Genomic DNA, 16,331 nt, shown 5'->3' with positions numbered 1-16,331 from the left:
TTCATTTTTTGGCTGTTACAAATAATGCCTCTATAAACATTCGTGTACAAGTTTTTGTGTGGACACACATTTTCAATTCTCTTGGTCATGTATCTAGAAATGGAATTGCTGGGTCTGATCACTGTTTTGAATGCCTACAGTTAAAATATTTTATCCACTAATCTGTGCAAGTTACTGCTTCACACAGATGAGAGCAGACTGAACGGCTTCGGTCTGCACGGCGCTTGCTTTCTTCCTACCATCTCCTGGTGCAGGTGGCTTCACCCTTCACTCTGACCTGTTTGCCTTCCCAGATATGTGAGTTTGTGGCCTTTGCATTAGGATTTTAATTGTGACTTCTTCAAGGAAAAAAGAAAGTCTGAATTCTCACTGAAGTAACATTAAAAACCAACTTCCAGAACTAATTTTTACCTTGCTTTCCCACAAAATGCTTCTTGACAGAAACCACAAAGAAAACTTCCCTAAGTGGCTGTGACAAAATGGGTATAGAAATCCCAAATAGGAAACCCCTCAAAAACAGAACAGGAGGATCTCAACTTTAGTTCTCAAGTTTAAATGAAATTTGTTTTCAAGGAAAGCAGAGGCTAGAATCTTCACTACTTTCACTATGGATAATGACGAACTGACCAGACGAAACAACTGACTGCCCCCAGATGTCCTGTGTTCTCTTCGAGCTGGGGCACTCCACCACCCTGCCACCCGAGACTCCTCCTCCCTGCAGCCCCACTAGCCCAGTGACGGAGCTCGTGTGTGATCCACCCACCGCGTTTCTCTCCACGGTCACTACCCCAGTTTGGCCCGATCCCCCCGTGACAGCGGCACCATGTAGCTCCCGGTTTCACCCTTCCCAACTCCAGCCATGTTTAATTTCCTTCAATTTCTGGAATTCATCATGTTATTCTTCACTTCTGGGTCTTCACACACATGCCAATCGAGGCCTGGAAACCTTCACAGAACACATCATAGAGCCAGAGGAGAATCTTAACATTTTTAATTTTAGTCTAATGCTTTTTCCATCCTTGTATCTATCTTTGTCTTTGCTCTCTTCCTTTATATTAATTTTTAATGCCTAGAATATTCCCAAACTTAGTATCATCAAAGCTAATCAGTCAGTAGAAATATATATTTTTTTGCATTTACAGAAAATGACAGTAAATTAGGGCAGTTTCCCTCAGTTGTATGTGAAGACCCTCCAAGAGGCTAGAACTGCCTCTAAGGAAAAGAGAAATTCGTTAATTCAATACATGTGCAACAAAATATTTTAGAGGGTACTATAAATTCTAGAAATCAAAGTTTGCACATTGGAATTTAAACTCTCTACGCATCATAACAAACTAATTATATTGTCTCAGTTGAAAAAATTCAAAGGATATACTACTAACTGGAAGGTGACTAAGAAAACAGGAATTTAAAAAAAAAGCTCAATTCGTGCATCCAAATATTCTTAATATCCTATCAGCAACTGGAAATTAACTCAAAAACTTCCTTAAAGTTTCAACCCTATACAAAGACTTTTCCATCTAAAACAAGTTGAGGCACAGCTACCTGAATTTCAGTGATGTGACAAAAATATCCTAGCTCTCAGCTTTTGTGGGGCCACTCTCAGCGATGGTTAACTCTGAAGTTCAATTTATATCTCCCTGCACCCACATCTTTCCTAAGCCAGTGACCCTCAGTGACCCGGACCGCAGGTCACTCGGCCACCTCTTTCAACGGCCATGCCCAAACAGAGCAAAGTAGATTGCTACATCGACTGATAGATGAAACGTCAGCTCTACTTGTGCGTACTTTTCAGGACAGGGTTAGGAACAGCCTGGGGCGCAGGAAGCCAGAGCACTCGCACTGTCTCAGGAAGGCTGACACCACCTGCTGGCGGTGGGTGCACAGACACCAGGCGCCTTGTTTATGCTGAGACTGGAAAACGGTGCACTGTTTATCACAATTTAAAATTTCGACCCAGGAATTTTACTTGTAATTGCTCAAATTTGCACAAATGCACGTGCTCATGCACTTACTGTAAATCTCAACATTAACTAAAGGCCTTTAATTAGACATAGCAATGTTATCCACATTACAGGTAGTGGTCAATTCTGACCATGCATTAGTAATGCTCAGTTAATGCTGTTAAAAATAGCTTTACTCTTTTCCGAGGTCAGGCATGAGCAGAGTTCAACGACTATAGGTTACACAGCATTGCTTTGGCTTTGCTATAGAATGAGGAGATAAAGAAGTCCATTCTCCATGAGATCAGTGATGTCTGGAAAGAATATTCTAAGCAAATTAGAAAGGCAGATGTAGGGAAGAAAAAATGACATTCATACCTCCTCTTCCAGAATATCACAAGCCAAATGGATGCGAGACACGTCTACTTGATGGGGTTCTGATTTTAGCTTCTTGGATCGTAAACTCCATAGTTTTATACAGGAGTTGTCAAACCCAGCAGCGAGCAGCTTGCTGTCTGGGGAGATTTCTGCAGTGTTCAACAGCTGCTCTGTGTTATAGAAGGCATAGAAACAGATGGTGGTGAGGGAGGGCGGGCCATCCTTGACGCGCTTTATGCTCTCCTGCAAGACCTCCAGGGCAGCCTCGTTCTGCAGAATCGGGGCTGGCATGTCAGTGGGCTCTAAGCCGTTGCCCTCACTTCGTGAGGAGCTGCCGCTGGCATAGAGTTGGTAATCTGTTCTCTTGGCAGGCTGCACATCAAGATGGATATGCAAGGTGAGGACTTTGCACAGGGCGGTGTTGTTGTCACTTTGGAGGTAGCGGATAAGGTAGTTGTAGCTGTCTTCTTGGAGACGAACCACGTACTTATTATCTAGGAATGCTCGAAGCTTTAAGTTAGACAGGATGTCTTGCATGGTTTGAGTGGTCTGTAGCTGCTCAATGACATCCTTCTGGCTAGCGTTCTGGAGAAACATTCCATGGAAGCGACTATAAAAACTTTCTGCTGTGCTCTTGGGACTGTTCTGGACCAGGTTGAGATGGAGGTAGACAAAGAGAGGATAGAGGAGAGGCATCACTTCATGGCTATGCTGGGAATCAGAATCTATAATGAAAAAAAGTGAGGGCTTTATAATCAGCATAATCTCAAAGAATAATGTGACCCTCCTGGGAGCCCACCGTCATATAAAACTTTCTTGTCAGGACCCTATTTTCTGAGACTAGTGACTAAAATATAAACCCAACAAAGAATTCTGGAAATTCAAAGTCCAAGCCCTTTAACTGAAGAAGGGGCTCTGAGGTCCAGTGAACTTGGTGGTGAAGTTGGCCACAGATCAGCAGTTTGATACCCAGAGAGAGTAACTGCCTTTCTGAAGTTCTCACAATTCCTTAGCTTCAACCCAGACCTTCAAGGTTCAATATTTTCCCCAATACATTAGTGTTTCTCAAGTTGGGTACATCAAATTCTGAAGGTCTGCAGATGTATTCTTGGGAGACTATGAGTTCTTCTCAGAAACTTTATAACTTGATAATAGTAAAAAAACAATGACTGCAAATATAATCAGAATTATCTGGACGCCCATTTAGCAGTAAGTACTGACATATGATTTTAGTGCTCTATTTCGTTTTGTGGTTACTTTTGGCATCCATCACCTAGGAAAGTACTTATTTTAATGTCTGGCTACCCAGGCTGGCATGTCCTAACGCTAAGATGACAACTTTCATTCATATTGTCCCATATCTGTCAGTGACTCATTTTGATTTTGTTGGTTAAAACTTCTGTTTTGCAGTGATCAGTTACAAATCAGACATTTTCATGTCATCGTTAAGCCTCAACCATGTACCAATTTGAGACTTTAACACCATGAAACTATGTAACAAAGAATGTTCAAAAAGTATACAGCTTTCATAGCCATGGGCTAATGGGAAGAGCACAGGTTTATCTGACACCTCAGTACGTGACACGCAGCAGGGCCGTTGCAGGGCACAGCGCCTCAGGGAAGCCGAGGCCTGGGTCCCAGCCATCGGCACCATCCCCATGCACATGGAGGGCAAACCAGTTCTGGCAAGTCTATCATCACACTCACTCACTGTCAACTTGCACATTATTGCTTTTGTGGTTTTTGCTTATAGTTTATTTATGAAAGTTTAGGTTTCATACAGAAATATAGTAAGCATAAGTTTTTATATCTAGTGTAATGTTTGCACATACTTAAATAAATTAACAAGGCATGGCTCAAGAGTCAGGTACACTGCATTAGGAACCCTGCCTTCCTAATTAGATGACAAACATACCAGCATGCTATCTCTGCTTCATACCCCATTTCACTTTATCACAGGTGAATTGCATAACATGCATTTTAGAATAGGAGTGTCCCTACTTAAGTACATATTTAGAAGATGAACTTAAATTATGATTCCTCTGAACTGAAAGTTAGGACTGTCACCCGGCCACTTTGGGCTCCTTATGCATCTGAATCAACAGGTAAAGAAGGGGGCTACTGTGCTGGCTGGGGTGACTGATCCTGATTGCCACGGGAAAATTGGACTGCTAGTTCCACAACAGAGGCAAGGAAGAGTATGTCTGGAACACAGGATGGCTGTAGGGTGTTTCTTAGCATTAACGTGCCCCGTGGTTAAGGTCAATGGAAACTACAGCTCAGTCCAGGCAGGACTAGTTGTGGTCCAGCCCTTTCAGGAAAGAAGGCTGGGTCACCTACCAGATAAAACCAGGACCAGCTGAGGTGCTTGCTGACGCAGAGATCCAGAATGGATAGTGGAAGAAAGTGGTTAAATGCAAATATCTTTGTTTTTCCTCCCTCTTACCCCTTATCATGTAACATAAGTCATACTGACTTTATGTTATAGCATTCAAATATTGTTAACTTTACACCACAGTATTTAAGTAAGGGGAGATCAAAAGAAAAGTAAGGCCCTGGCTGGTTTGGCTCAGCGGTTAGAGTGTTGGCCTGCGGTCCAGAGAGACCTGGGTTCAGTTCCCGCTGAGGGCACGTACCTCAGTTGCAGTTTGTCCCCAGTCCTGATTGGGTTGTGCGGGTGGCAACCACTTGATGTATCCCTTACATATCGATGTTTCTCCCTCCCCACCCCCGCTCTATCTGAACAAAAAGTGGAGAAATGTCCTCAAGTGAGGACAAAAAAAAAAGAGTAAGCATCACCCAAGGACTTTACTTAGTGCATTTTCAGTTGTGCTCTGGAGAGTTGTATTATATTAGGTGAAATTATAACCTTGTTAATCGTCTTCACTTGAAGATTAAGTGTGGTTTAAGGAGATGGATGTGGGTGCCAAGCTGACAGGGGGTGGGCCTTGTAATGGTTAATTTTATGTCAACTTGGCCGGGCCACAGTGCCCAGATACTTGGTCAAACATTGTTCTAGATGTCTCTGTGAAAGTGTCTTATTATTATTTTTTAGATAAGATTAACATCAAAATCAGCAGTCTTTGAGTAAATCAGATTACCCTCCATCATAATGTCACTGGGGCTCATCCACTCAGTTGAAGGCCTTAAGAGAACAGGGGATTCTGCTGCCCCCTCCCACCCATTGCCTGGACCTCCAGCCTGCTGGCCAGCCCTGCAGATTTTGGACCTGCTAGCCTGCACAATTGCACGAGCCAATTCCTTAAACTACATTTCTCTACATATACATCCTGTTGATTCTATTTCTCTGGAGAACACTGACTAACACAGATTTTGATATTTCTTTTCTTTTTCTTTTTTAAAAAATATATTTTTAGTGAAATGTTAGAGATGAAGGCAGAGGGGAGAGACAGAGAAACATTCATGAGAGAGAAACATCAAATGGCTGCCGCTTGCATACCCCATACTGGAGATCGAGCCCACAACCCGGGCATGTGCCCTGATTAAAAATCAAACTGGTGACCTCTTGGTGCATGGGATGATGCTCAACCACTGAGCCACTCCAGCCAGGCTGATATTTCTTTAAATTATTGTAATTCTTTAGAAGATCTCTGAAAAATTTCTTTCCCAAAATACTAGTAAAAAACGAAAAGAAAAAAAAAGATTCCACCCTTACCAATTAGACTTCCTATATATTCCAACCACCCTTACCAATTAGACTTCCTATATATTCCAACCACCCTTACCAATTAGACTTCCTATATATTCCATTGGGATGAAGGGTTGTTTCCAATTTTTTAAAATCTTAGTTTTAAAATGAGAGGCATTTTAACTTGGTACATTTAGGGAAAAAACCTAGCCATCAAGTAACAGGGATGCACTGCTTTACAAGTTCCTGAAATTCACTGTTGTTTCAGCTCATAGTTTTAAAACTGCCTAATTTTCTCTCTTGTCTGAAGAGAACAGCATGTTAGGCATACAATACACTTCAATCAACATATTGCATCTGTGAACAAGGTGAAACTCACGAGTCTTAACTCTCACTCTGACTCTGTTCCCTTGCAGTCGCAGCACACACAGTACACTTTACCAAACGTGTACTTGCTTCAAGCATGTATTTTTTTCTAATAACGTAGTAACACATCCTCTGAAAAATGTGCTTTTTCTTCCTTCCACCCATCTATCCACTGAATATGTAATGAAATGTCTACTTGGCACTCCACTCTGCTGCTGGTAAACATGAGAAAAATGAAGTTTTTCATAGAGTTTGCAGAACTTCGTAGTGAAAAGGACAGGAAGCTAAACAAAAACAGCTTGTCAGCCCTCATTCTCCTTCACTTCTCTGTAGGGTTGGACTCCACTGACCACAACATCCCTGTCCTTTTCGCTGAAATACCTACCACAGCACCTGGCTTGAGCCTTAGAATTAACACTGAGTGTGTGCCAGCCTCCTATGAGCCAGACACTGTACATTCATAGTGGTCTTACTACTGTTCAATATACTTCACCCCTCTCACCAGAGCCTGACACATTCTCAGCTCTTCTTCCTCCTTCACTCCTGTCTTGGAGATTTTACCTTGGTTAATTTAAATAATCAAGACCTTGCTTGCCCTGGCCGGTTTGGCTCAGCAGTTGGAGCATTGGCCTGCGGACCAGAGAGACCTGGGTTTAGTTCCCGCTAGGTGCACGTAGCAAAAAAAAAAGACCTTGCTTTCCACAACACTGTCATTCTGGTCCTTATTCACCTCACTTCTCAAGTACTGCAGGGACTTTAGGCTGGCTTCCTAGTCACCCCTCTTACAAACTGTTTTCACACTAACAGTCATGCCAATGATTGCCTTCATCATGCAAGATAAGGTTTAGACTGCAGCGCGTCTGCCTTTATCTCCAATCTGAAAGCCCATTCTCAATATAGCCAGTACCTTCACTGTTCCTGCACAAACAATGCCATCTTGGCCATCCTGCACTTTTGCTCACATCTTACCAGGTGTACCCCAAGTCCTCCTCCTCCTCCTCTTGCACACTTTGCTGAAATCCAACCCATTTTCCAAGTGCTAACTTAAATCCTCCTCCTACTCAGTGAGGCCTTCTCAGACTGCCTCCATCTAAGTCACTGTCTCCTTTCGTTCCGATGCCACGCCTCTCTGTACGACACTCAGCTGCCGATTTCACACTGGTCTGTGAAAACACTTCTCCTAGGTTCAAATTTAAATTTGATGTAAAGACTTTTACTTTTAGACCTCTTATGTTAGGATTAGCTTCTAATTTAGATGAATAACTATGTTATACTTTATCCTGCTGCTCAGGAAATACTTGTACATTTGATTTGGTTGACCGCTCTTCAGAGACCTGAGGGTAGAGAAAAGTGTTCCAGGAAAAGCAGTCTGTAAGGAAAAACACATATTCACCCCTTCCAAATAATCTGTGACCAATGGATTCAAGAATTAAATTGTGTAGAACATAACACACAACTTTTCTCAGTTTTGAAACAAGACACAAAATTGCAAAGAAAAAGTCTGACACATTACAATGCACTGAAATAGAAAGTTCTGGGCAGGGGAAACTAAGATATTAAAGAAGGGGCCAGATGTTAGGAAAAACACTGCACCGTCAAATACAAGGGATGGACAGCTATTCCACTTTAACAGTTCTTGCAAATATTTAAGAAAAACATCAAGAGCCCAAAAGATAAATATGAACAGAAAACTTTGCGTCAAGACAAATTGCATTAGTGATCAATATACTTCACTGTAATATCTAGCCTGGTATGTAGTCAGTGCTGAACATGAATGCAGGCTGAATGAAAGAGAGAAAGCCTAAAAGGGGCAGGGCCTCTGTCGCCTCCCTGGTTCTAAGCCAGCTTCCCTACCACTAGAACAGTGAGAGAATCCCTCATGGAGACATAATACTCATTTTTTAAAAACCAACTAAATTAGCTCAGCTGGTATGGCTCAGTGGTTGAGCATGGACCCATGCACCAAGAGGTCTCTGGTTTGATTCCCAATCAGGGCACATGCCCAGGTTGTGGGCCCAATTCCCAGTGGGGGGCATGTAGGAGGCAGCCAGTTGATTTTCTCTCTCATTGATGTTTCAATCTCTCTCTCCCTCTCCCTTCCTCTCTCTCTAAAATTCAATAAAGGAAAAAAATTAAAAATAAATTGCTTTAAACTCATTATGATAAAAAATAAAAATAAAAACCAAGGAAATTACTTCTCTAAGAACTGATTTAAAAATTTAAAAACTGCTTAAAGCCTTAAAAACCAATGTCAATGATTAAAAATAACTCATTAGCTCCAAGTTCTTGCTTACCTCTGAATGAAATCCTTCTTATAAATTCAATTTTTCTTTTTTTATCCTTAGTGGAGATGGAAAGCAGCTGATCACTGTTCTGAGATATTTAACATTCATAGGATGTGAGGATCTTAATGGAATTTCCTTCTTTCCAGTTAAACATAATAGACTTTTTATTAAACCTTTAATCTTTATGATTTTTTTTTTCATTTTCGTAACTATTTAACAGATTAGTCTCTACTTATGAATTTCATCGCTCCACAACCATGAGACTGGTAAGATAACCCTCTCTAGGGTTTTATTTTGTTACTTTTATCTCCTGTAACATTTTGACCATTTTCCCCAACCACAGAATACAGGAAAAGTAGATTCTTTCCTTTAAAATACTAACCATTATGATAGCCAAGTAAAATAAGGACAACTCTAAGTGTGTGTAAAATGAGGTATATACTATTTTGGTTTACACCTTATATACATCTTTACCATTAAAAATTATTAATCCTAGGATTATTCAAACAAGGAAAGAAAAATAAAACAACTTCAAAGTGTTTTTATTATAATTTCCCACTAACCAACACATGGTAATTACCTTCAATCCTTTGAGGGCACAGAATGTTTTGTATTTCTTATACCTCAAGTTGTTTCATATAAAGAAAGTACTCAACGAAATAGCCAGAATCAACATGTTCTCTCTTATTGCAATCATCTTTCCAAGATTAAAATGCTAACCAGTCATCTTAGGACTAGATGAAATTGGTTTCCCCACTGAAATGCCTTCTTCACTGCACATAAGAGGAAGGCCCCAGAGAAGCTAAGTGACCCCACTTTCTTAAGCGAATAATTTAAACAGCCACACAGCGCTCTAGTGATTCTGTGATTAAGTGGCCGTTCCACCGCCCACAAACAGATCTAAACTACAGTTTCTAATGTTTTGTCTTACTGATTCATGAAACTATTGTTTTTCACTTTTGGAAATCAGTAGAAGGACCATTTTGACATGGACTATATAATCAGTGATATCAATGTACATTTCAAACACGCTGCATCTAAACGTGTTTCTCTACATGGCTGATTTCGCTTCACTTATTCGACACAGGTCACAGTCACTGTGAAGGCCACGGATAAAATGGTGCACGAAATATCCCGAGCCCCAGCCCTCGCAAATTTTAACTTTGTCTTCTAACTCTCAGAAATCCCAACAGACCAGAAGTTTGAGGCAAGTACTGTGTTAAACTACCTTTGACTCTCTAGTACCTAACACCACACCTGGAATGTAACAGGTTCTGGGGGAAATCTGCATTTCTCTTTCTTAATAAGAAAAGGCTCCTAGTGCTGTGTACTTACCGGTGAGAAAATTCCGCAGTCGTCCAAACTGCACTTCATATTGCTGGGGCTCTGCCTGACAAGGGGCTGCAGACACTATGTTGGCACAACCAGATTCGGACTGGACTAAGGAGGAAAAGATACACAGATGGGGATGGGAAAGAGAGTTATTAACCTAACATGTGGCAGGACAGATGAGAGAGGGTATTGAATCTGCATCAATAGCAACTGACATTTCAGTAGATTTTCAAGGTATGTCGGGCCTCTGGTTCAACATGCCAGACTGATGACACATGTCTCACTTCTCTCCCTCCCGATACCCAATAAAATGACAGCAGAAGATGGAAAAGGTATACATCACAGAATAAGTCGGTTGAATGAGAGGGTAGGTCTGTAAATTCATGAGAGACTGATCCTGGGGCGTCTGACCACATGCTCGACGTTCGACAGCAATGAGCCTTGGTGTGGGTCTATTTTCAATCATGGTGCTGGGCATTTAGTGGGCCCTTTCAACCTGGAAATTCATGTCTTTCAGTTCTGAACAATTTTCTTGAATCATTTTGTTGACCCTTTCCTGTCCTCTCTTTCTGCCACTCCTACTATTCCAAGGTCAGACTTCTTGAACTGACCCTTCAGTCTTCTTTCCCACCTTCCATCTGTCCTTCTGCTCTCCTTTCTGGGAGGCTTCTTCAACTCTCCTCCCTTCCGATCTTCCTGTTCTACTCCTATGTATTTAAATGTATATTCCTTTTGTTCTAAGAATGTTCTTTCTTTTTAAGAGTAGCATTCTCTCTTGTTTCAAGGCTATCAATGATAGTATTTTTGAAGTTCTCATCTCTCTGCTGTTTGCTTCCTTCAAGTTGCCATACACTGTTTCTTTCCATTTCTAGTTTTCACAGTGAGATCAGCTTCTTCCAGGGCCTGACAGCCCCTAGCTGTCAACACCACAGAGCGGATGGAACTCTGTGCATGTGCTTATCACCTGAGATGACCTGGATGAGGCCACTTCCCAAAGTCAAGGTCTTCAGGTCTTTGCTCTTGGGCAGGTCAGACTCACCAGGGAAGAATCTTTGAATTGCCCTCTGGGAGAATAAGGTGCCTGGCTACTAGTGTTCCGAGCAGAGGAATAGGGGAAAGAAGGCTGGAGTCTCAATGTTCAGTATATTCCCTGGCCGGTTTGGCTCAGTGGTTAGAGCGTCAGGCCGCAGACCAGAGTCTCGGGGTATGGTTCCCGCTAAGGGCACGTACCTCGGTTGCAGTTCGTCCTGGGCCCCGGTTGGGGTTATGTGGGTGGCAACCACTTGATGTGTCCCTTTCACATTGATGTTTCTCTTTCTCTCTTCCTCTCGCCCTATCTTAGGATAAATGCAAAAATGTCCCCAGGCGAGGATTAAAAAAAAAAAAAAAATCAGTATATGAACAGATACTTAATCTCCAGCCTGTAAGTTTATGCTTTTTAAAAAGAAAAACACAATTCCTTACCCTTTGTGCACGGGGAGGGGAGCACTGGGGCTGAGAGAAGCCATCTTTAATAAAAGTCTGGATGAAACATGAACACATTTCAGAAGATGGAACATGGATGCAGGAACGGAAATGAACATAGCAGGACTGAGGAAGCCATAACATAAAGGGAACACAGAACACAGATGAGAAGCCCTTGAACTCTACTAGAACCCAGACAGACAGCGGAGGCAGGAAGACATGCTGGAAGGCTGTGCACAAAGAACAGAACCCCTCCTCTCCTTCATGTTGTCCCCACGTGAGCCAGTCAGTCACCAGGTCCTCTCCCTCCTCCCTCCCTCCTCCTCCTCTCCTCCTCTCCTCCTCTCCTCCCCTCCCTTCTCCCTCTCTCCTCCTCCTCTCCTCTCCTCTCCTCTCCTCTCCTCTCCTCTCCTCTCCTCTCCTCTCCTCTCCTCTCCTCTCCTCTCCTCTCCTCTCCTCTCCTCTCCTCTCCTCACTTCTCACTGGACGGCACTGTGGCCTTCTAACTGGCTCCCGTGCTTTGACTCTGGGCCAGAGTGACCTTTCTAACACTCATACTGGATACTTTAGCTACCCTCCTCCAACCTGCCCCCCCGCCCTCCAGTCAACAACTCAATTCATGACTCCTTCGACTACTGACTGACCCCTGGCTATACGACTATATGCCAGGAACCACAAGACCTTTTGGGAAGCCTTCCTTGACCTGGCAGGCTAGTTTAATGACCATTTTCTTTGTTCCTACAAAACCCAAGGCACCGCCCTACACAGAACTTACTACTGTACACCTTCTGTAATGGGCAGCTGTATCTGCCTCATTTCCCAATGGTAAAGTTAAGCTCCCCAGGAGCAGAGATAAAATCTCAGTGATCTCTAGAACTTTTCAGCACGGCCTACAGCAGATGTCCAATACCCTCTGCTGAATGAAGACATACGTACTCAGACTACTCGGCTAACAGAAAGACCTAGACAACATCTTATGATACTCACACTCCTTGTTTCTCGCATTTCCTGGTGGTTCTCCAGGGACAACAACTCTCCCAGTAAGCCATATCTAACAAGACAGCACAGAAGAGGGAAGTTCTGGAAGTCTGCTCAACAGTGCTGGCTCCGAATTCCCAGCCGCAACAGCTCAGAATTCCTGGCCCGGGTTCTAGGAACACAGGGCAGCAGGACACTGTCAATGCACATGGAAGGCTGGGATGGCAAGTTTAGACGGAGTTACCCGGCCCTGTAAATCAGCTGTCCTACTGGAAGCCGCAGGGCATTCATGAATCTATCCCAAGCCCCTCACCTGGCCCTATTCTTGTCCAGGGTGACCCAGTGGAGTCTGAAGGAAAGAAAGAAGGGGGTGGGGGCGCTTTAATGCTGAAGGATAAGTAGGCAGATGCCTGATGGAGCTTCCTCCTCTGTCTCTGAAGGGTCAGGAACCACTCTCTCTTTTTTTTATCCTCACCCAAGGACATTTTTTCCCCCATTTTTTGTTCAAATAGAGAGAGAGAGAGAGGAAGAGAGAGAAACATCAACGTGAAAGGGACACATCAAGTGGCTGCCACCCGCATGACCAACCAGGGCCGGGGACAAACTGCACCGAGGTACGTGCCCTTAGTGGGAACCGAACCCGGGTCTCTCTGGACCGCAGGCCGACGCTCTAACCGCTGAGCCAAACTGGCCAGGGCAGGAACCACTCCTTTGAGGACACCCTCAAGTTTTCCCTGTCCCATCTCTCTTTTCTGTAGCCATGGCAATACACCTTTAAAACATAAAGGGTCTGGATCCTTGATTTTAAAGGCACCAAGAAAAGAGGAAGCCGAGGCAGCTGTTGCTACCAACACGAAGGCTGGAAGCACGAGATGACGCAGGTCGCGAGAGGGACTTAGGAAGCAGAAGGAAGTACAGGACAGAGAGAAGGGTCCGGTGCGATCAGACGAGAGGAGCTAGGGCTGGGCTGGAGAGAGCGATGCTAACTCAAGCTCCACACTTACCTACTGATGTAGTTCATAATAACCCTGAACGCACTACAGTGAATGTTTTTCCAAAATTTTCAGTACACAAATTCAATGTAAGAAAATTATATCCACATAAATAGCTGAACTCACAAAACAACTAAGTAACAATTATTTTTCACTCCAGATGAATTCAAGACAAATTTTAAAAAATCCAATTTTGAAAGAAAAAATAAAACCTAAAAATTTAAAAAATCTCAGAAACATATGCATGTTGCCAATACTTCCAACCACTGATCCCAAAGTACTCATTCACCAGGCAAACCTGCGGCACGGGCGAGACTCTGGGCTGCAGGGGAAGCATGTGGGTGGGAGGGCAGAGACCCTGGCAGTCTCACAGGATAACAGTTACGGAGGGAAACATTGCACATAACATCAGGTACAGACAAAATCAGTCAGCATTCGGAGGAAGGGCAGATTACGACAGGAGGTTTTTAGAAGTGGCATTTGAGCATGGCTTCGAAGGACAGACAGCATCTCGGAGGCCCGTGCCCATCCCTTGGTTCTGCCCACGGAGGCTGCTGGATAGTGCGCCCTCTCTGGGGCCACCCCCAGGAGAAAGTCGTGGCTCAGGGACCCTGACACGCGCTCTTGGCTCCAGCTCGCCCGGCAGCAGTCCCCACGCCTACCTGTGAGGTTGGCCGCCATCTCCTCAGCAGTCTGGGACAGCCGCAGTCCTTGCTTCAGGGGACCGTCCGAGTCCACGTATTGCCGGCGTTTGAGGTAACAGGACACTGCCATCTGAATCTGCTCGGTGCGCACTCGTTTCATGACCTTGGGGGGCGGGGACCACAGAACACAGAACTGTAAGAGGTCTGGGAGATCATCCAATCCAACTGGGACATCACACTCACAAAAATCAAGAGTAGATCAGACTAGCCAAGTGAATAGTTAAGAGGAAAATGAAGTTCCTTAATTACCAGCCTGGTGCTCCCTTCCATTCTATTTTCCAATGTCAATACAGCCAACGTCAATTATGGAAAACAGGAGCATCACACATAACGAGCCCCACAGATCACCCCCAACTTCATTTGATGCCAAGATTTCCATCGGCCCCATTGAACTTTTCATTAGAGATGCTATCAAAGCACAAATAAGACCAGTTGAATTCCAGGGCCTTTAATTTCTCCTGCCTACTCCGTGAGACAGGTGTTAATTAGCAGTGACCAGCCAAAGCAGCAGGCAGGAGGCAGCACAAAATCAAAGACCTGAAAAGTTTGGAAACTGGGTGAACAGATGCCGAGAAAGCGAGAGGTCACTAACGGGTCAAGTGAGGCTGCGCTTTCCCTAACAGCCAGGACGGGCGCCGGCGCGGAGGGCAGGGTCAGCGCACGTGTTTCCATTCCAGTCACACTGTTACCGCTTCCATCCTTATTTATAACTGCAAGTGCAGAAAAGCATCAAAACTGTGAGAGGGTGTATGTGTTAGAATACGTGTCATGAATTCTTGTAAGAAAGGAAAAGAAAATGGTAAGAAGCATTCAATAGGGATAAATTATTTTTGATAATTCAAGCTAATCTGAGGGTTCCCCCCCCCAAACAACTATTTTCCTTGATTACTATATTTATTATCAAGAATGACAGAAGCCCTGGCTGGTGTGGCTCACTTGGCTGGAGCATCATCCTGTGCACTGGAGGGGCACATGTCTAGGTTGTGGGTTCCATCCTTGGTCGGGCATGGACGGGAGGCAACCAATTGATGCTTCTTTCTTTCTCTCTCCCTTCTCCCTCTCTGAAATCAGTGAAAGCATATCCTCGGGCAAAGACTGGAAAAAAAAGAAACAAACAGAATGGGATGACAGGAATCCCCAATATTACTAAGGGCCTCAAACAGAATACTGCAGTCCAGATGACCTTTCTAGGTTCACTTCTGTCGTGTGAAAATATTTTCCCCTTTAAGGTGAAAATACGGTTTCCATTTTGGAATGCATGCAGTATTATCCACGTGCATGTGATTGTCCCCAGCAAGGTAACATTCTTAAATCAAGAGTTCCCAATTTGGGGTGTGTGTGTGTGTGTGTGTAATATCTGTTTTTGATCACTTTATTTGGACCTATTTAAATTTTCAGTTTCAGTTACTTGCATTGGCCTCCTTTGTGATTTCCTCCATTCTTTTTAAAGATTTAATCCCCACCTTTCCAGAAATCTATTTTTTCTTTAAACCTTTAAAAAATACATATATATCTGGCCCAGCAAGTGTGGCCCAGTGGACTAGGTGTCGTCCCATGGACTGAGAGGTCTTTGTTCGATTCCCAGTCAGGGCACATGTCCAGGTTTCAGGCTCAATCCCCAGTGGGGGGGGTGTGCAGGAAGCAGCTGGTCAGTTTCTCTCTCACATCGATGTTTCTCTCTCTCTCCTTTCCTCTCTAAAAAAATCAATAAAAACATATTTAAAAAAAATATATATATATATCTGCATCTAATTTTTATGCATCTGCAATTTCTTAGGAAGTATGATGACAAACCAAACAAACATCTACCTAGATATTGTGGCAAACAAACTGTTCCCAAATCACCTGTAAATGATCTTTCTGACATGATTTGTGGGAGCCCCATTAAAACACCCTGCAGACCTACTTTTCAATTCCCTGAAAGTCATTCAAGAGAGCACACATTGAAGGCTGGACACACACACACACACAGTGTTAGGATGTCATAGATATGTTATTTTAAATGATGTGTATATAAAGATTATATTATCTATGCATTTCATTTCTGGATTACCAAAGAGAGTATAAAAGAGTTCCTTAAGTGGAGGGACACTGGGTCTGATCTGGTTGAGATTCAGTGATACAATAAAGCATATTAGTAAATTTCCCAATATGAATCATCTTTTCACTATGCATTTGCCCCACTTGGTTATGGTATATTAGTCTTCCACTGTATTGACAACTTACATGATGATTATTTT

General features: G+C 43.3%; 1 protein-coding gene across 6 annotated transcripts in view; it reads right to left on the bottom strand.

The window, feature by feature from the left end:
• TAF5L (TATA-box binding protein associated factor 5 like) overlaps positions 1-16,331 on the bottom strand; it is a 38,551-nt gene that overhangs the window by 7,804 nt on the left and 14,416 nt on the right. For 4 of the 6 annotated variants that reach the window (XM_036277580.1, XM_036277582.1, XM_036277581.1 and 1 more), the window contains exons 2-4: positions 14,050-14,194; positions 9,957-10,061; positions 2,322-3,046 (exon numbers count right to left, since the gene is read on the bottom strand). In XM_036277580.1, the coding sequence (XP_036133473.1) occupies positions 2,322-3,046; positions 9,957-10,061; positions 14,050-14,191 (972 nt within the window). In that variant the 5' untranslated portion in view covers positions 14,192-14,194. Of the gene's footprint in view, positions 1-2,321; positions 3,047-8,630; positions 8,710-9,956; positions 10,062-14,049; positions 14,195-14,683; positions 14,778-16,331 lie in introns of those variants that run through there. The other 2 variants (XM_036277583.1, XM_036277585.1) reach the window with 2 other exon arrangements.

This window comes from Molossus molossus, unplaced genomic scaffold (assembly GCF_014108415.1).
Source record: "Molossus molossus isolate mMolMol1 unplaced genomic scaffold, mMolMol1.p scaffold_m16_p_23, whole genome shotgun sequence".
NCBI lineage: Eukaryota > Metazoa > Chordata > Mammalia > Chiroptera > Molossidae > Molossus > Molossus molossus.
The sequence above is the reverse complement of the archived record's forward strand: the minus strand, read 5'-3'. Positions and strand labels throughout refer to the sequence as shown.